The 20,441-nt window shown below is 40.8% G+C and overlaps 1 protein-coding gene across 1 annotated transcript in view; it reads left to right on the top strand.

Annotated features, from left to right (window-relative positions):
• Positions 1-20,441, top strand: part of LOC128144630 (von Willebrand factor D and EGF domain-containing protein-like) — a 190,550-nt gene that overhangs the window by 22,881 nt on the left and 147,228 nt on the right. Inside the window, exon 2 of the mRNA XM_052793761.1 lies at positions 16,155-16,339. Within this exon, the coding sequence (XP_052649721.1) occupies positions 16,155-16,339 (185 nt within the window). The remainder of the gene's footprint in view (positions 1-16,154; positions 16,340-20,441) is intronic.

Genomic DNA, 20,441 nt, shown 5'->3' with positions numbered 1-20,441 from the left:
GATAAGTTCTGCATCAAAGCAATACATTCGGCTAAGAGCACAGACCAAGCAACGGTAACATCTCTATAGTTCACAAATGTTATCCCATGTGTGGAAAATGGGTTTGTGTATAATCTGTGGTGTACGTTGTTGAATGCGGGTGGATTACATGACCTTCCCCAGTCCTTTCCTGCACTATTTGCTTTGACCTTCTATTGCATTGCCAAAATGTAGTTCCGTAGTTCCTCGCTCCTGGCTCAGGCTAGACCTCAGGGCAACAGGGACAGGCAGTCTGTTTTCCCCAGTGTATTTCTCTCTTTCTCCTTCTAGCAAGGTTTTGTCTCACAGACAGGGATTTTTTTCCCGTCAGTGTAAGAGGGGCTAACTTAGCTGTAGTGTTAATTTTACTTGGGCCAGAAGAAATGATTAATTGGTTTGTTTATTCTCTTTAATCTCAACATTGTTTGTTAACAGCTCAAACTCCTACTTGATCTGGCAGAAAAAAATCAGCTCTTATTTTAGCTATTATACATATATATATCTATCATAAAAAAGCTGAAAAGCAGACTCTTCCGCTGTCTCTACATATCACGTGCACACACGTATATGATCACACCTCAGTTCTTTACATCCTACTCTCATGGGAAAGGAGACTTAGCTTAATGACTATTTGCAGAGCCTTTTGCAAAGAGCTGGACTGCCATTTCTCATGAAATCACAGCCAAAATAACCTGCTGCTGTAAGAAATCTTTGGCAATGCAAAAATACTGCAAATTGTTAGTGCAAATAAGATTCAATCTGTGTAAAAATCTATGTCATTCCTGGCTATACCCATGATGCCCATGGACTATCCTAAGAAAAGGCTTGCCTTGAAAGAGAAAATGTCATTTTTCCTACCTTAGAAGAGGATTTTAAATGATGGGACACATTCCAAGAATAGGTCTGAGAAGAAAATATGAAAGCTGCAATCCTATGATCAGAGTGATAATGTTTTTGGTCCCTGATTAAAGAGAAATATTCAGCTTTGATGTACTCTTTGTAGTCAAGGAGTCATAATGAATAAGTAACAAATACCAAGAAATGAGTTTGAGAGAAATACAGAAACTAACTGGTTCAGATGGCCCCTTCGAGTCAGACCTACACTATATTGTCCATATCAGTGATTGAGACCCTAATGGCAAATCAGACTTGCTGGCAACATGAACAAATTTGCATCGTGGCTAAGAAGAATTGCAACCTAAAAGGGTGAAAAAATGTAGGAAAGGCAGCTGTCTCTCAGGACACATGAAGATGAAGACTGTGTCTTGCTGTTGAAGAAATATGTAAAAATATTGCAGGTGACATGGATCCAGAGTGTTTTGGATGCATAGCTAGGGGAGTTGTTCATTTATGTGGCTGATCACTACAGTACGGGAGATAAATCAGAATTAGACATCCTTGCTTGAGGTAGAGGACAGGGAAATACCTCTATTATAGAAGGACCGTCAAGAGACCAAAGCGGCCTCCCCGCTTCATGTCCCCATGCAGATGCTGTAGCAATAGTTTAGAGATAAGAAGGATTATCATGAAAAGCAGTAGGCTGACCCTCTTTTCAGCACTGTTCATGCCAAAATGCCTCTGTGCTCTTTACACTGGGTAATCAGGGTTGGGATAAGTGCCATGCCAAGACACACTTCATTCTTCTATATATTTATGCTGTGTGCATGCATTGCTTTCCTGATGCCAATGCAATAGGAGCTGTGTAACTTCCAGCTTGTTATGTGGTGGGGGTCTTGTAGGAGACCTGTGTTTTGGATCTGGCTGTCCCACAGTCAGAATAAAAAGAATAAAAAATAAGGGCTCATCCAATAGAGCAGTTGATGTGTATGAAGGCAGTTGAGATAGGAAAAACAAAAGCACAGAGATTTTGCTCCTTGGAGCAAACCCAATGATACGAGCGCCTTCAGGAGCGTGTTTTGAGTGAACAGAGCTTGGGTTAAAATGGCATTGGCGACACTTTTCTCTACATCAGCAAGATCTACTGTAGTTGCATTTTGAACATGACAAACTGTTTGGCCTAGAGAAAGAGACACCTATTTTTCTAAAAGTTGAAATATTTGCTTTCAACATCTTTGCAAATCAAATGACTCGATGCCTCCTGTTTCCAAGATATTTAATTTCAGGCTGAATAGGAGTTTAGTCTGACTTTCAATTATTACCAGTCTGTCTTTGTGATTTTAGAGTCTATTTCTCTGGAAAAACTGAAAGGTTTCATTTTAGATTGAAATAAATCACTTTTCCTCGCTGGGCCAGTGAATTGCAAATCATCTACTTACTAAATTTTCCATGTGCCGGTAACATATACTCAACAGTTGCCTTTTTCAAAATTTACTACAGCACAGTATTATAGCTGTGTCTTTCTGTCCCTCCTACATGCAATCTTTTCCTTTCTGCTTTGCTCTGGGTGCTGTCTGTACTTACATTATTGCAGCAGAAAAATGTAGAACATTAGCATCTGTTAATCCTTTTATACCTCAAGTCTTCACATGTTTGGCCAACTCTGCTTTCCATTGTGCCTGTCTGTCTCTGGAATAGACTCAAAATTCCAGATACAGCAAAATAACCCAAAGTGTAGCTTGGTCCCATGGTAGTGCTGGAAGGCTATTTTAGAATTAAGATAATTCAATGGTTTAAGTGTGTTTGCTGGATCCCTAGGAGCAAACTTTTATCCCAGTTTGCAGGGATTTAGCCATTCAGTTGTTATTAATATTGAGCCATGCTGCTGAATCTACATGTTCTGTAAGGAAATAACCTAGATTTTTGTGCTTTCCTTTACACTAGACACTTATTTCAGCAAATAATAGAAAGGATGAAACGAAACTTGTCCTTAGCCTACAATTTTACGGTGGCATGACAGAGAAGGAATGAGAGGCTAAAAAATAGCTAGCAAAGATCTTCACAGTAAATTTGGACCCTGGCTTTTCTTTCACACCACATTTGAAAGTAATATGTGGGGTAAAATAGAGAGTTGCTGTTCCTGCCAAAAGGGTAATTTGGAGGAAGGTGGGTAAACTGGGGACTGAAGTGAAAAAGAGGAAAATAAATGCATCTCAGTCCTACGATCCTAGCATAATTCACTTTGACACACCTGAACGTTGGGTCTTCTCGTGCTCGTCAAACAGAAACACAGACCTGTCCGCAATGTGCTTTGAATGAGAGACAATAAGCCTTGTGCTGCATTCTTCTGTTGATGGAAAGCTGATTTTTGGACTGCTAAGACTGAAACATGCCAAACACTATCAGCTGCAGAATTAGTCTAGCCAACGCAAAAGACTCCAAAAAAACCTAATCCAAACTCTAACCTAAAAACCAAAAAAGCAAGTCAACATCAATTCTTCAAAAGAAACAGGATTAATCAGGCAGGTAGGGAAATTCTTTGAGAGGCATGGTGATGCTATTTTTGACCACCCTTTATCTCTGAACTTTATTCACAACAAATGTGATTTTAATTGTAAATTTTGCTTAAATAACATGGATGAGAGCGAGAGTCCAGTAAGGATATTTAATCATAGTGCAGTGCAGAATAAAGGACCTGGCCCACCTCTAAAACAAGTGAATGCACTTACCCAAAGCAGTTCAGCTTTGATAGTCCACAAGGAGCAATTTTCTTTGCTGCACAGCACGTGGACCAGAAAGGCAGGAGGGCAGGAGCCACCGCAACTGGGAGGCTGAGCCAGGAGTTGCCTAAATTCCCACAGTGAGACTGGAGCAAGTGACAGCATGTAAACCTTGTCCTTTAGGGACTCTACAGCTGTCTCACCCACTTCACAAGCCTCATCTGTGAAACCCTCTCCCACAGTAAGTGTTTCTGTCAGAAACTATCTTGCCTAGAAAAAAAAAAGGAGACATTTTCCATCTCATTATAGCCAATAAGCAGAGGTTGGGCTAAAGAAACTGGTTTTAATATCCTGCTCCCTGGTTTCTGCTCTGCAGGGATATCATGAGGCAGCAGAACATTGTGGTATCAGGCCTGTAGATTTTCTTGGTGAAATTATGGATTTTATAAACATAATTGAATATGAATTGGTGCAAAGAAAAATAAAAGGAAGGGAAAGAGTTTTGGAAGCTGGCAAAGTTGGCATGTTCTTATTTATAGCTAACAAAACTATATGAAAAAGAGCAGTTTCAGTGGGAGGGGGATCTGCCGTGGAACACCCAAGTGCTCAGACCATTGCCCCAGCACATGGAAGATCTGGTTTCAAGCCAGGGAAAACCAGCCAGCTCCAAATCTGCCAGTGGAGCCAAACCCAGCAGAAGATATCCCCAAGTTGGTCCCCCTCCTCTCGCCTGTTTTTTTGCATTTCGTCGCTCTTCCGCCGGGTCTATTCTGCAGACTGCACTCTGAGCACATCCAGTATCTGTCTGAGCATATCCACTGCTTGCAAACGATATTTATACAACTGAATTCAACATCAAGGCTAAAAAGGTTAATGGGATGCTCATTTCTGAATGTAGAAAGACGAACATTGTGGGGGATAAAAAATAGCCTTCTTGAGGTCACCTATGAATAAATGAACAGGTGTAAGGTCTGCACAGCAGCATGTGGCACCACCACTTCTCAGTCTATCACAAGCAAACCCCTTTTTATTAATGGGCTGACAGGCGTGTTATTCAAACTGCGGGGTTAAAAACATCATTACATTTCTGTAATATTCCACCCACATGGTGGATACTGTAGGAGATGCAATAGTCAGTCTTGCACGTGGGACCACAGCTGACTCAGGCACTGGTTTGGAGATGTAGGTCCACAGTGTTCCTTTTGAAGTGGCATATACCTTCTTTAGTGGGAACTAAACCTTCTGTGAACTGGGTTAACAGTAGAAAACAACAGAAGTAGAGCTTCCATGCTAAGTTTTAGCTATGTGTGCTTGTGCAGGATATTAGCACATGCCACACGGATCTACCTATACAAACTCTCTGTTCTCTAAGCAATTCATAAAACACAACACAGAAATGACCAAAGCCTGACATTCACCACGTTTCACATAATCAAATTTTACAAGTTTCAAAAGCAACTCAGCAAAGATGGCAAATTGCTAAAGAATAAAGTAGCAAATGATAAATTGATTGCCTGCTGTTTCTTTGTGTACTAATTTGTGTTATGGCTTTCCAATCTGAAATTGCTTGAGTAGATTTTTGCTGTTTGTTTTTTTTAGCTCAAATTGCAAATGAAATGACTGTGGTAAACTGAATGCATCAAGTGTAATGAAGAATTGATCAATTGTTATGTTGTAGGGCTTTTCTGAACAGTGGTTTCTAGCCTATCTTCTTAAGATGAAAATTACAGTTATTAGCCAATTACCAAGTAAGAATGCAAAATTGAGTCTGGTTTTGATAGCAGAAAGATGGAAGAAAACCTGAAATAGTGCACGTCTGCCTATAATCGGCTTGTCTTACCTATGGATGGTGATACACAGATAACATTTTCTGTTGAATTATTCCCTAGCAAAAGAATTAAGCTCTGGTTACTTCCTCGTCCAGTAATGCTGGGTTTTAAACCATCTTTTTCAATAAAAAGTATAACTCTATTTTATAAGCTAAAAGTCTACTCTCACTGTTATCAGGCAAGAAGGAGGTGGAGGAGTAGAATTGAAAGCTCAGCATGGAAATGGCTCCATGGAAATAAAAAGGACTAGGATTCATCTTGTCTGGTGAGAAGAAACTATACTGCATTATCAGTGTCGAAGAAAGAAAGAGAGTGGTTCCCACTGAGAATACTCCATCTGGCAATCCGATTTTCTTTTATTTACTTTCTAAAGAACTAGAAAGTGCCAGTGCTGCAACTCCTGTAAAAAGCACTGGCACCATGTCGACTGTGGTGGCGGAAATCCCCATCCCATCCCATTCCATCCCAACCCATCCCTGCATGGGAAACCCCACACAGAGCCGGACAAGCCACTGAGGGACAGAGCTCATTTCCTGGCTCAGAAGACCTTCTGAGGACACAAATCTCCCCAGCACATTTGGAGTCCTTTTTAAGTGAGCATAAATTTTAGAATGCAGGAACCTACACTGTGATCAAAGTTACTTCAGTGTAAATGAGAAAAAAATCAGTCGGTTTACCTTCTGCACGGCTGATCCTGATCAAAACACATCTGCCTATAATATGCACCATATGGGGCAACAATTGTCTCATGTTTGTTCCTATGCCTCCCTAATCCCCTGTGTCCTCTGTAAGCGTGCATATCTGTACCTGCAGCTCTAGCTGGATGGCCAGAGAAAGGCATTTTGCTTTATGCACATATAATTATGGAGATGTTTTTTCTTATTATGGTAATTACATCCTAAAAGATTGCGCAGGTAGCAGCTGTAAATGTAATGAAGACTCAGCTGATACCAGCTGAACTGGATTTTCTTTTATATCAAAAAGCAGCTTATAGCTGAAGCCTTGTAGATTCCTGAAACCTTGATATTTTTATGAATGCTTCTACTACTCCTGGTAAATAAGCAGAGATGACCCTAAACAAAAAGGAAAATTAGTACCTGTTACAATGGTGAATGTGGAGTAAATTCCGCTAAATAAAAATAGTAAATGCATTTATCTGGAGGTTTTCATGTATAGGAACTGAAAGCCTTGCTCATTCATGGCATGTATAGGCATCAGCAGATCTCGTTCAAGTGCTAGACACACAATGGGCAGCATTTTCCACAACCAGAGGTACGAGATTCCCCTGAAATACCAGCATAGCTGAGGGAAACTGCTGGCTGAGACTGTGACCATCCTGTTTCTATAGGAGGAAGGCACTGATGCATTTTAATTTTGAAAATAATTATGACTGTATGTACAGAAACCGTATCTTTCGAATGTTGAAGAAACAAACAGTGAGGATTGCTGATAAACTGGGTTTCTAGAAATCTATTAGACTTAATGTCGCACTTCCACGGTTGGGAGTACACAGCTTTATCTTATCACACTGGCCAGGCAGGCTGCCGGCTATTTCTAGCTCATGACCTTTTATTTTAATATTTTTAAATCCATCCAAAGTGCTATAATGCATAAGAAGGGGTTTTGCATCTGCAGCAGGAGCTGCTATGTGTCGAGCCCCTTTTGCATCAACTTGCTCCAAGTTTCGAAGAGTGGGCAGCCTACGAGAGGGTGAAGGACAGGCTCAAAGAAGACCTGAATTTTTGGTAGGAAGGTGGTGAGATCCTTCCAGGTTTGTGCATTAGTTGGGAAGTGGAGCATGTCCATGTACATTGCTGCAGAACGCTAACGAATAAAGCCTTACTCCAAAAGCAAGAGCAAACCAAACCATTCTTCTTAAATGTCAAAACTCTGACAGAAAAGCCCATTATAAACATGTGAGGAGTGTGCAGCTGCGGAAACCACTATTGTGCCAGTGAACGGAATGAATAATAGCGATGAATAATAGCAAAACAATAGCAGGAAAAATTGCCTCGTCACCCTGCATACATTAGGAACTAAATCACACCCAGGACACACGCACGGATCTGGCATTTGGCAGAGCTAAGCTGCCTTCAGTCGGAGTCCCCTTATCTTTCTGCCAGTCTCTGCCGCATCCTGGATGCACTGACAATAATAAGTTAGTGGTGACACTTTCCCCAATGCTCTGTCATCCACATACAGAATTAAATTGAAGAAATGGGGGGAAATGTGGCCAAAATTCAGCATTTGCCATGGGAGCAGTCTGGAAAAATGTGTGGCTCGCAAATTGTAATTAGCCTGCGTCGCACTTGAGGCATGGAAACAGCTCCAGCTCTCAAAGGGGTAAACCATGGAAATCAAATCTCCATCTGAATAGAGCCCAGTGGGTTCTAAAATCAAAACATGTGAGTTCATTTTTGCTACTGCTATTTAGGAAAGCTACATTTGCAAGTGTATGTTTGACTGAGATTAGGAGGTAAGAAAGAACCTTTTCATTTTGTTTCATTTCTTCATTCTGAGGGATGAGAGCAAAATAGACCAATCAATAACAATAATTATAATTTTCTTTTTATTGATTGCTCAGAAGTCCTTAAAGGCATCATCATTAACTTAGAGATAACTTGAGGAAATTTATGAGGTTTTTAATTCTCTTCTGACACAGCAATAGTAAGTGATTTCTATATTCAGATGCTCAGCCTTCCTGGCTCTGAAGCTGAGCCAGAATTAGCGAGGATGAGACTTGGTAAAATTTAATAGAGTAATTGACACAATTTGGCTTTGTTGCTTTTCTAACTGGCACATTCAGTAGATGAGGTTATATTTCGCAAAGCGGGGGAACTACAGACTTCACCTGTCCTGTCCAGCTGCCCATTGTTTTTTATCTATGTGATCATGTGTCATCCCTGTTGGGCCCACATTGATGAGAGATGCCAGATAGCCAGTCCTGGAGACCAAAACATTTTAAAGAACACTTCTTCTGGAAACTTCTTGGCTCATCCAGGTCAGTTGGCCACACATGCATTGTTGTCCCTGAAAATACTTGTTCCTTCATCCTTCCTATTTAAGGACCACTGAAGAAAGTGCTTTTCAGCACCTCTCCTGTGACAGTGCTCCAAACTCCACATTAAACTGCCCAGAAGTTCCTCAGACTTTGCTCACGTTTCTTGCAGGGACCCCTTGTTGTCACCTATTTTGTTGGCCCCTCTTGACACCTCTTCTGGCCCTATGCAAAATGCATGTCTGCCTCTATCTGTGTCCTCCTGTGCGAGCTGTACGTAGTACATTATTCTGCAAAGCATTCAGGGGAAACACAGACTAGAAGAAAAGTTTCATATAATCAATTCCTCCTTTTAAACCACAAGTTAAAAATAGAAATGCAAGCCAAGATAAGAAATACTAGCGTGAATAAATAATTGTTTTCTCTGGAACTGAACGTTGGCCCTTGGCTTGTCAATAGTATATTGCTTTACTTCATAGAAGACCAGGATGATATGTGACCTTGTTCCCAGGCAAATGAAACTCGGATGCATCATAAAGACAACAACTTGAGATGGTAGGAGGATTTTTTTTTCAACTACACTTTCTCTCAAGGCCCCGTGCTATTGCCTTTGTGCAGAAAAAAAGAATTCCCTAAGAATTAAGCAATAAACTCACTAATCCTGCCTGCTGGGAGCAATCTCTAGTAAGAGTTTCAGTTACATATACCATAAGTACAATATATCAAGGATGTCATATAGAGCATCCATGGGACTGAGGGAGGAAGGGATCTCTGCCCACATCACTGCCTCTGTCATTGGTGCTTGGACCACACTCAGGCACTGCAGGAGGATGTATTGCAGGCTATGTTTTTTTTCCAAACATAGCAGATCCCTAGAGCTGAACAGTTTAAAGCCTGCCTCAAAAGAAGAGCGCTTACTCTGTAAGACATACATGTGAAAGAGTCTTTAATTGTATACTGAGTTCCCTGACTTACAAGAAGACACCTTATTTTCAGACCAGTGTAATATCTAAGGGGAAGCATTAAGCAGCAGACTCCTAGAAAACCATGTTCCTCCCTGGCTTGATTTTCCTTCGTTTTAATTCTGTCTGTTATTCAGTACAAATAATACGTATGAAAAATGTCTTATTCTTTTCAGCGGGTGCTCAGCCTCTTCCTGGGTCAAATTTTCTATAATTACATTCATTTTACACAATGGTTCATTTATCTCTATCAATTTTGTCTTATGAACGCATTATGACTTGTTCAAGACCTGGCCATTATGAGTGTGTGGTGTTTGCACAATGTGCTTCCTTATCACTTCAGTTCAGTAGGAGATTCTTCTGCTTCTGAATTATCTGAAAATAGCTTTATTTATTAGCTATCAAGGTTTTTTATAAAATTATTATATTTTACCTACTAGAGGAGCATGCATGGTTCAAGCATTTTTATGTAGTGATCACTTTCACATTCACAACAAATTTCTGCCTCTGACTACTTTTAGGAATAAAATTTTTGTCATCAGCGTGTGGAATAATTGCATTAAAATCTTAGCAAGTGTTGGTTAAATAAGACAGCAGCTTTTATCTGTAATAAACTGTCAGATGTGTCTTAGCTACAAATGCCCTATCTATTAATAGATTATTGTTCACCTGGAATTTGCATCCAGCAAAAGAAATTTTTAAATGTTGTCACATCAGAGCCTTCTACTGTTATTTTGAACACATCCATTAAGAGCTTGGAAAGAATTTCCCTTTCCCAACATCTGCCTTCCTTTTCTGACCAACCTCTCTTTCAACGTATGGTAAATCATAATCCGGGGAAGTGGATGTCACTGACACACTGAAAGCTTCAGAAGCTTTCACTTGAGCTTTGCTACGTCAGTGAAATGCAGCCACCAGGCATGGAAGTGGCTGGTGATTAAAAAGGTTTCCTTCTGTCTCTAAAACAGAAAGAGAAGAAAGCAAACACATCCTTTATCTGCAACTAATTTGGAGTTACGGCTTAATAGCCGACACGTTTCAGACTGATTTTTCCAACTGAAAATCTTTCATAATTTTCCTGTGAAGAGAAATTCAAACACTCTGGAAAATGTTTTGTTCCACTATGGATTGTAAGAAACAAAAAGCAGAAATCTGAAAACCTGCCAGAGACAGACTTCAAAAATTTACTCTGTCGTACAAATGTCAAATATACGAGTATTCTCTTACATAATTTGAATATATATATATATGCACACTCATATATACATACGCATACTTACATATACCTACATGTGCATATTTTCAAATGTCGTACTTCAAAAGCTCCCCAGCATCTCCTTTCTCTGCCTTTGAGCGAAGCCACGTGAAAGCCGGCGGGCAGCCCCGCTTCCCCGGCCCCGGGGCTCGCTGCAGTTTTGAGGGAAAGCTCCAGCCAGGCTCCCATGATGTGGGGGACGACAGTGAGGAAGAAATCTCTGTCTGGGAATATATCTTTCCTGGTCACAGAACAATTACAGCACATTGCCAAATGGTGCTGTTGGGTAGTATTACCTGGATCGGTCACTGGGTTTTCATTCGCCCTCCACACAAAAATTATTTTGTGATCTGCCACCTATTTCCCAGAGCTTTAGAATGCCCTTTAAATATATTGCGTGGCTGGCACCACTTTGCCCCAAACAAACAGGCACCTTGGGCTTGTGGACTATATTTCTTTTAGGGTGTTCTAGCTGCCATCACCTATTGATATTATTTGATTTGCAGCCGCTATTCAAAGCAAACAAACAAAATCTCACAGCTTCTTAAACCTTCCTCCACCTAAGCCACTGATATTTACTGGGAGCAAGAGCGACAGGTAGAGCTCTGTCACACCCGCACTCACCTGCCTTTAGAAAATAAAAGCAAATGTTTAGTGAATTATTTTCTTTCAAGTTTTCAGCCTGCTGCTCCGGTTTTCCTGGCATCCCTCCCTGACACGTCTGATGTTTCCTCCCATGGCCACGACCAACAGCCGGGACAGATGGACCCTTAGCAAATGCCTGGTGGTCCCCACAGCAGCATCTTTTCCACCAACACCTCTGCCCGAAAAGTGCCTGTGTAGCTCAGCTGCTTGCAGACCACCCAGCTACAAACCTGCTTGAAATAAGCTCCAGCCAGCGGATGTTTAAGGTGTTAAATGTGTGGGCCTGTACTGGGGGGACCCCAGAGTAATGCCCTAAAAACACTCTGCTTTGGCTGGTCCCTGGTATAGCCCCGTGGAATCTCAGTCCCACCCGGTACAATATTGAGCAACCCACCAAGAATGGGCTTCTGGGCTGCTGCTGTCCCCAGGATCTACTGACACGCACGTCTTCCCCCAGCCATGGTCACGTCAATGTTTCCTTTAGGTGAGAGCCAAACCCCAGGTCCGTAACAGTATTTCAACATGAAACACCAGTTCAGATACCCACTTTCTGCTCTTTTTCCATCGGATATTTTTGGATGCTTCTGCCTTCTGCAGGAGGCTCTCTTCTTCCCAGCGAGCCCACAGGCTGCCCGTCATTTCATTTGCACATCACAACTTCCCGCGCATTAATGTCAGGGGACTCTCCACCTCCAGGCATTAACAGCAACTTTTCTTATGGCTTCAGTGGAGACAGATTTTCCCCCACGGGACTTGCTTTATCATGCCGCCACAGTTATTCAAATGCTGTTTTCACTTAGCAGCTGCAACAGGTATTGTTATTTGTTTGCTTTTTGCGTCAAAAAGGAGCTACTCAGTATGTCTTTGCAACAAGTTGCTGCCACAAAATTGTTGGGTTCAAAAAAAAATATGCTTGAAGTCTACTGAAGAGAACAAATCCTTATGTCTTAGCAACAGCTCCTTGCCTATATCAAGGGTGATGGTGGTTCGAGAAGCAGCTCTTTGCAGGAGACTAAAGCGCCTGCTACCACGCAACATGTAATTCCAGCAACACTCTGAACTGAGAGTAGCAAAATCTCACTGCACAGTTTAATTTCTTCCTGAAGGAAATCTGAACGGTGATAATGACGATGAGCACTCAGCTGCCTGAAAAGCCAGCATTTTTTTCAAAAGCTCTTTTAATGCAATTATAGGAATAAATCTGGGCAATTAAATTAAATGTGTAGGTTTCTCGTATGTAAAGAAATAAATATTTCCTTTTAAAGGCAATCTAGCCTGCACACCAGAGAGTAACATCAACTCCATACAAGACATGGTTGTGGACTTTTATTGTTTCCCACAACAGGGGGGGACAATTGTGATATTGAGCACTTCATCACTGTACACAAACTTGACATCTGCATCTGACTTTGTCATGAATTAAAAATGAAGAGGAAGGCTTCATCTGATTAGAGTGTAGCTGCAGTCACCATAAGGTACAGGCGGGCCTCCCTCAGGTGAACAACCAAGAGGGCTCAACTGTATCTTCTTGGGGTTTTTCTAAATAGCATTTTCATAATATAGTCTGATTACAGTGATGCCTTTATTTATTTATTTCTGCGGGAAAGGCAGTAGTAATTAACTTGTACCATGGCCTGCAATTTACATGTTAAAATTTACAATGATTCTGTCATAAGGCCATAATAAGCACCGTTTTACAAGGGAAACTCAATAACTGAGGGATTGTTTTGCTCACGGCTTGCTGCAAAACCTGGGCGAGCTTTTGCTCGCTCTCCCTCCTGCTCCGTGCCAGCGCACCGCCATCGACTCCGGTGTGGTTCGGTCTGATCTGCATCAGGGTGAGAACAAAATCTGTCAGTCTGGCTCCAGGGGAGCTGACAGCGGATCAGTTTGCCTTGCTGCCTCCTCAATGACAGCCTGCAAGCATAACTAAACCCAGTCACAGGTATATAAACATACTCTGACATTAAATACAGACTAAAATACACCTTTAGAGGTGGTGGCTGCCTGAGCCAGGGCTTCACATATATGGTCTTTAAGGAGTGAACACATGGCGTTTGTCCCAAATACTGTTAAATTTAACGGGTGAACACCCCTCTCCTTATTGACCTTGCGTGCCTCCCCCATGTGCTCCTCCAAGCCCCTTCTTGCTCTTTGCAAGTCCCATCCGCAGCGTTCAACTCCTCTAACGTTAATATGCTCTACTGCAAACAAAACTATGCGAAGGATGAAAAATAATTAGCTGTGTCTCAGTGTCTAATATATATTTGCATTGTTTAGACAGAGTAGTTAATCATTGGTAAGACCGCAACATGTTGTGTGAATTTGGATTATAATTAATACATATTGAGCAGAAGGTTATTAATTACATTTAAAGGGAGTATTTGATATTATTATTATTGAGAAAGTGAATGCAATTAATTATATTACAATGCTCTTGCAGGATTCCTGTGGCAATACTGTGCAAAGAGCTGTTTACTTTTAGATTCTTCTGTCTTTTGTTCAGCCAAAGTCGTGGTCCCATTAACACTCCTGAAGCACCGAGTGATATTGAAGGGGTCAGAGAGGGTCTGCATTTTTTAATGGTTTTTAAATATAGGGTAAACTTTTCATTTGTATAAAATAGTTGGTCTACTGAAATGTCACCTATTCCCTTGGGTTGGGAATTGGCAAAGGACCGTCTCCATGTGGTCCCTACCGCTGAGCCTAAATCCCCAGAAAGGACATCTGAGGGAGGGAATCGGATCCCAGATTTAATTAGAGGTGCAGTATTTCCAAGTGTTCCCTCTCTAAAATGGCTCTTACCTGTAGAAAAGAAAAGCTTAGGGCACTCCTTTTTTATTTAAAAAGGCAACTGTATTAATTCAGCTGAATTTTGCATTGGAATCGCACTATCGTTTTGACAGTTTAGTTCCCTGAAAATTGCAATAAAGGCTCTGTTACGCTACATTTTGTCCCCATTTGTCTTGTATACCATTGCCTTGCCTTTGGCACAATAAAAATAATCTTTAAAAATAGTACCATAAATGGATTGACTTTGACCTTCTGAGTATCTTGTCAATAAAATAAAAATGATAAATCTGTTTCAGAGTGCCACTGGCGTAATATTAAAGCAGAGTTATAATCTGAAAAATGACATTTGAAAAATGATATTATGGGGAGGGGTCTTATTCTCTGTCAATGGTGTCACATACATACATAAGCTCTATTTACAGTGCAAAGAGGTGATTTGCTAAGTGCTCGGCTTGCTCCTGAAACCAGGTTGTGCAATTCCTGCAATGTGCTCCCTGCCTCTTACATCATCATGAGCGATTAAAGATTACTGCAGCAAGAAATTAGCTGAGCCTTCTGTTGCCGATGCATAAAGCAGAGCAACTCCACCTCAGCCTCCTCCTGTGACCCATTCTGCAGTGCCAACACAGCGAAAATGGACTTTGCCCCATAGAGAAATGGCTAAGATAATAAAGACAAGGCCTTTTTTTCTACACGATAAGCTTTCTGAAAATAAACAACTTCTAAAAGAATCACTGCAAGGCTTCTTTTTATTAGGTGATAAAAACCTACTGAATATTCTGTAAAAAAATCAAGAGATATATGAAAATAAACAGGGCAGGCGTGTAAACAAGCATACGTCGAGGGGCAGCAGTTTTTATTCAAACTTTGCGATGCATGCGCAGAAGCTCTAATGTATTTGGCTTTATGGGTACATGCCTCAGGCGAGTCTGACCTGTCACTTGAATATTTGCAAGCCTAACTTGAGCTTATTTCTAAAAACCCTGTACTGTTGTTTTTCACCATTTTGTTTTCTCTTTTTTAGCATTTGTTATTGTCATTATTCTAAATATGTATTTAAAAGTATGTGAAGTGCACTTTATACTTGTCGTGGTTTAACCCCAGCCAGCAACTAAACACCACGCAGCCGCTCACTCACTCCCCCCCCACCCAGTGGGATGGGGGAGAAAATCGGGAAAAGAAGCAAAACCCGTGGGTTGAGATAAGAACGGTTTAATAGAACAGAAAAGAAGAAACTAATAATGATAATGATAACACTAATAAAATGACAACAGCAATAATGAAAGGATTGGAATGTACAAATGATACGCAGTGCAATTGCTCACCACCCGCCGACCGACACCCAGCCAGTCCCCCGAGCGGCGAATCCCTGCCCCCCCACTTCCCCATTTCCGTACTGGATGGGACGTCACATGGTATGGAATACACCGTTGGCCAGTTTGGGTCAGGTGCCCTGGCTGTCTCCTGTGCCAACTTCTTGTGCCCCTCCAGCTTTCTCACTGGCTGGGCATGAGAAGCTGAAAAATCCTTGACATTAGTCTAAACACTACTGAGCAACAACTGAAAACATCAGTGTTATCAACATTCTTCGCTCTGAACTCAAAACATAGCACTGTACCAGCTACTAGGAAGACAGTTAACTCTATCCCAGCTGAAACCAGGACAATACTTGAGCATCAATATATATTGTGATTAAAATGCTCATGCATATAGTAAACTAAACTAAAAACCCCACATATTTTCAAAGATCACAGGGCTTTGGAACCTCAAAACGTTACTCGATTTCTGAGGAGGAGCAATTCAGATGTTAATCCATAAAACTAGACTGAGATCACATTAAAGGATTGAGGTTTCTGGTTCTGATTCAGATATGATGAAAATCTGGATAACTAAAATCTTCTTGTTACCAAACTTCCAATTTTATTTATTTAATTCCAAATTTGATCTTTTCCCAGTGTTTGCCTTGAAAACTAGCCCAATCCTAAACAATCTGAACATAAGAGACATACCCCTCCTTTAAGCACGGTTATTAACAGTATCCACTTGAATTAACTTGAATTAATTTATTTAATCTTTGTCCTTTTTCACCCTTTCCAGCTCCCGAGTGCTCACCGGAGGGACACCGCGTCCTCCGCAATCCCTACCGCAGCACCAGGTTTGACTCACTGGAGCTGCAGCGAACGGCGATTCAGGACCTGGTTTGTGACCACTCCTTGCCACCGGCATGGTACCGTTTCATGATCGACAACAGGCCCGCAGAAATGCCAACGAGATGCGTCGAAGTCAGTAAAACTTAAGCATAACCTTGGTGAATTTTAATAAATCCTTTGATGTAATTTTCCTTTCCAGCCACCTCTATACTCTCATAGCCAGTAGACTGCAATGGCAATAGGTGAGTAGTAATGGGAAAACCACTTTTCCCATAGTAATAACAATAATAATAATAATAATAGTACTGTTACATCCAAGGGCAGTAGTCAGACACTAGGTTCCCTATGGACTGGGCATTATTCAAGTATAAAACAAGGTGTTTTCCAACTCTAAAGTAAGATACCCTAGTAATCCACATATGTCACTGTAAAGCAATTCTGTTGCTTTAAGAATGGCTTCTGGAACCTGACTCTTTCCTCATATAATTTATTGTGAATTAGGAACATGGCCTTATTATGAAATCAGAAGGGAAAAATCAGAAAAATGAATATTAAAAGAGATTCTTTAGTGATACAGAAGGAAAAGCTAAATTTGAGTCTTTTTCCACTATTACCATTTCTTGTATTATTTAGTTTCATAAGTATGCTAATGGCTTTCTAGAGCAAAAAAGCTCCACCACATAAGACTACTTTCTAAAAAAGACAAAACTATAATTATCTGGTTTTATGTATGTTTAATATGTATGACAATAACATTTAACTTGCAATCATTGCTGCCAGAGCAACTTGAGACCCTAACTGAAGTCATTGCCATCTCAAATAGCCCAGCTGCAGGAGGTTAGAATAATTTCAAACACACTGTTAAACAAAATTATTCAGAAAATAATAAACTAATTACCATAAATGAATTTAAAGATTAAATATTCAACCTAGAGTGCCAGGAAGTTTAATATTAGGCAATGCTACCCTAGCTGGAGAACCTTCTCGAAATTAGCAAACAATGTTTCCTATCCGTTGAAAATGGACCTGTGAACCTGTTACAATAGAAGTATATCTTAATAATCGAACATTAAACGAAATATTAAGAGATAATTATTACTACTGTGGGATTTCTAACTCTCTGCCTACACAAACAATAAATCTAATTAACATGAAAAAATTGGCATGATTATTATTGAAATATTCATTTCATGGCAGGTCATCCTTGAATATCCCAATGCATTATGAAGTTTATTTTTACAGTTTGTTCTATAAGTGTGTATATATTCTATAAAATTACTTAATTTGTCATTGTATTCCAGCAATTTTGAGTATGTAGTAATGCTCAACTGTATGAGAGTTCTTTCCAACAATACATGCTTTGTTTCTTTTAATCTCTTCTCTGGAGTTTTTTATTCAGGTTTGTAGAGCTATCTGCATTAGTTTAGTTTCTTATCTTGTAACATAACTCTTGTCATTGGTTTCTTCATTATCCTCCGAATGACAGTAAATCTCTGCTTCGCTGTGCTGATGAAGGATTACATCTGTTAGATGTCACAACTGGAAGAATACGCCGCTTTTAGATCTTCACCTTCTAAATCTGCCTCTACATTCTCTCTCTTCCACTTAATTAAATCATTGTTTAATTTGGTTTTCCATTTAATTTGAGCAAAAGCTCTGGAACAAAATAATTTAAATTAATAACTGCACAGCTTCCACTCCTTAATAAGCAGTTATTATTGGACATTCCAGCCTGGCTGGACTGAGCTGATTTTAATTAAACAAGTTAAAGACAAAAGCCTAACAGATAGAAGAGAAAAGAGACCAAATAAAGCCCGACAATACAGCTGGAGAGTTAAAGAGTGCATTACTCCAGCTCCTGGTGAAATATATGCCTGGTGATATCCTGTTGATACTGGTTGGATACAATTAGCTGCTTATCGATGGATAAGATTAACTTCTTAATTCAAAGTAATAGTAGGTAAGGATTCTTGTCACCCAATTGAGCTCAAAAGGGATTTAAACCATAATGGAGATTTAGAAGTCCTGCCCAGCCTGGGAGAGAATTGCGGCAGGACAAACAGCACGTGCTGGGTGGGCACGAGGGAGGTGAGCTCCAAGAACCGGCTGCGGGGCCTGGGCAGGGGTAGCTGACTCCTTCAGACACGCTCTCAAAACCTGTATTCTGAATCTTGCCACAAAAAAAGCTCCACAATAAAAGTGTGGCCCCAGCTGCATACAGTTTCATAACCATAGGAAGTATTATATTCAACAGAGAGCAGAACCAAGTCACATACAGAAGTTATGAGAGCCTCAGCCTACAACCATGTCACAGCTAAGAGGCACAGCAGCCTTTGTAATGAAAAACGAGTAACAGCTCCTAAGAAGCTGCTTCTCATCTACTAGTTTAACAAACAAGTGAAAAACAAAGGGAAAAAAGACAGAAGAAAAACCCAAAACCTTTCATGTCAAAGAGAGTGAAAATATGAATTGTATTCCTGAATTCTCCATCCCTCGAATCCAACTGCTGTCCATAAACTCATACCTCCAGTGGCAAAATACTTTTGATTGAAACAGCTTTCCAATTTAGGCTTTGCCTGCTGAATTTCTCTGGGCGGTAATGAATTATCCTGACCTTCCTCCCTCTATTCCTTCCTCGCTTCTCCCCCTGTGCTCCCGAAGGAGGCACAGCAATTACCAGATCCTGGGCATGCACTCTTGGCCACAGCCACTTCCCCATCCAAATCCTAGTAGAAAAGCAACACAAACTTGCAAATTTTGTATCCCCAGGTATTGAGGCTGCTGCCTACAGATCACAAACAACAGTTTGTTCTTCAAGAACTGCCAAATTCACTGTGAAAGGCAAAAACACTAAAGGAAGAAAGCATAGGGAAGCTTTTACTAAGATTAAGGAACTGTACTAAGGAGCAAGAAACAATGCACAGACATGGCCAGACCTAGTAGTAAAATGACCTTCAGAGAAAGAACAAAAGTGACATAAAAATTCAAGCTCAACAGAAAATCTATTAAAAATACAGAGGAGTATTTAACAGTCAGTATAGGAAAAACATACATCAGTTACAGAAGTTCAGGCTTCTAAATTAAAATAATATAGGGTATACACATACATCTGTATACATGTATATATGGGCAAGCCCCATGAAAGGAATGAATACTAACAAAGAAATGTGAGAGAACACAACATGCTAACGTTATTGAAGATCTGCTCTACAGTCAGATAAAAGATCAATCTGTGGATTACAAAAGAGCAGCGCATGCTGCTAACCGTAACGCAAATCCAAATGCCATGCCATGCTAATGACAGGCAGGCCTCGCAATGCTGGCTCACACCTCACCATGAAGCCAGAAATGCGACTGGAAATTCACTTCTTCCCCTCATTTACATGGGGGTAAAAAAGCATAGATTATACTCTGCAACCTTAAGGAAAAACGTCAATTAAGAATTTGATTATGCAAATAGTAATTGGTTCTGGAGCCAGCAATAATACTCTTGATACCACATGCACGAGTCGGCTTCATTACTTTTCAAAGCAATGCTAATATTTCCAGCTTTAAGTAGTCAATTGCAAACAGCAAATGATAAGCTAAAAAGAAAGGGATTAAAGCCAGAATCACTACTGGAACAACTGTCACTATTAAACACTTGTCCTCTGAAACAGAAGATTTGTGGTACCACATTCCTTGAGCAGAGAGATTAAAACAGATGTTACTGCACTGACCACAAAAATCACTGCACACCCACTGCCGAGGTAAGACACTGGTCTCACTGGTCTCCGCATTTTCTGAAATGTCAGAGTACCTCAGCAGCCAGCAGTCCTCCCACAACACCCATCAATACCGACGGCCCAGATGTATGGTTCAGCATTTATATATGTGTGCATTAAAAATATGCATACTACCCAGACCGATAGGCACATACCAGGTGCGTACACATACATTTACACAGATACACCCACACCCATAGGTATATATGTGCACAGCACCGCATCCCGTCAGCTCAAGTTCAACCTCAGAGCAGCCGCTGCTTCAGTCTTGGTTTCCTCCCAGTCTTAAGACAACCCCTCACTTGGGTTCGCTTTATTTTCTGCAACCCTGTTGGCATGCTTGGCAGGAACTTCCAAGTGACCTCTTGCACCAGGGCGGAGGTCCACCAGCCCCGGGTGCTCGTCCCTGCTGGCAGCCGAAGGTGGTTGTCCAGAGGGAAGGGCAGGAGCAGGGCAATAGTTTCAGCTTT

Source organism: Harpia harpyja, chromosome 7, assembly GCF_026419915.1.
Source record: "Harpia harpyja isolate bHarHar1 chromosome 7, bHarHar1 primary haplotype, whole genome shotgun sequence".
Lineage (NCBI taxonomy): Eukaryota > Metazoa > Chordata > Aves > Accipitriformes > Accipitridae > Harpia > Harpia harpyja.
This window is presented reverse-complemented; position numbering and strand designations above follow the sequence as displayed.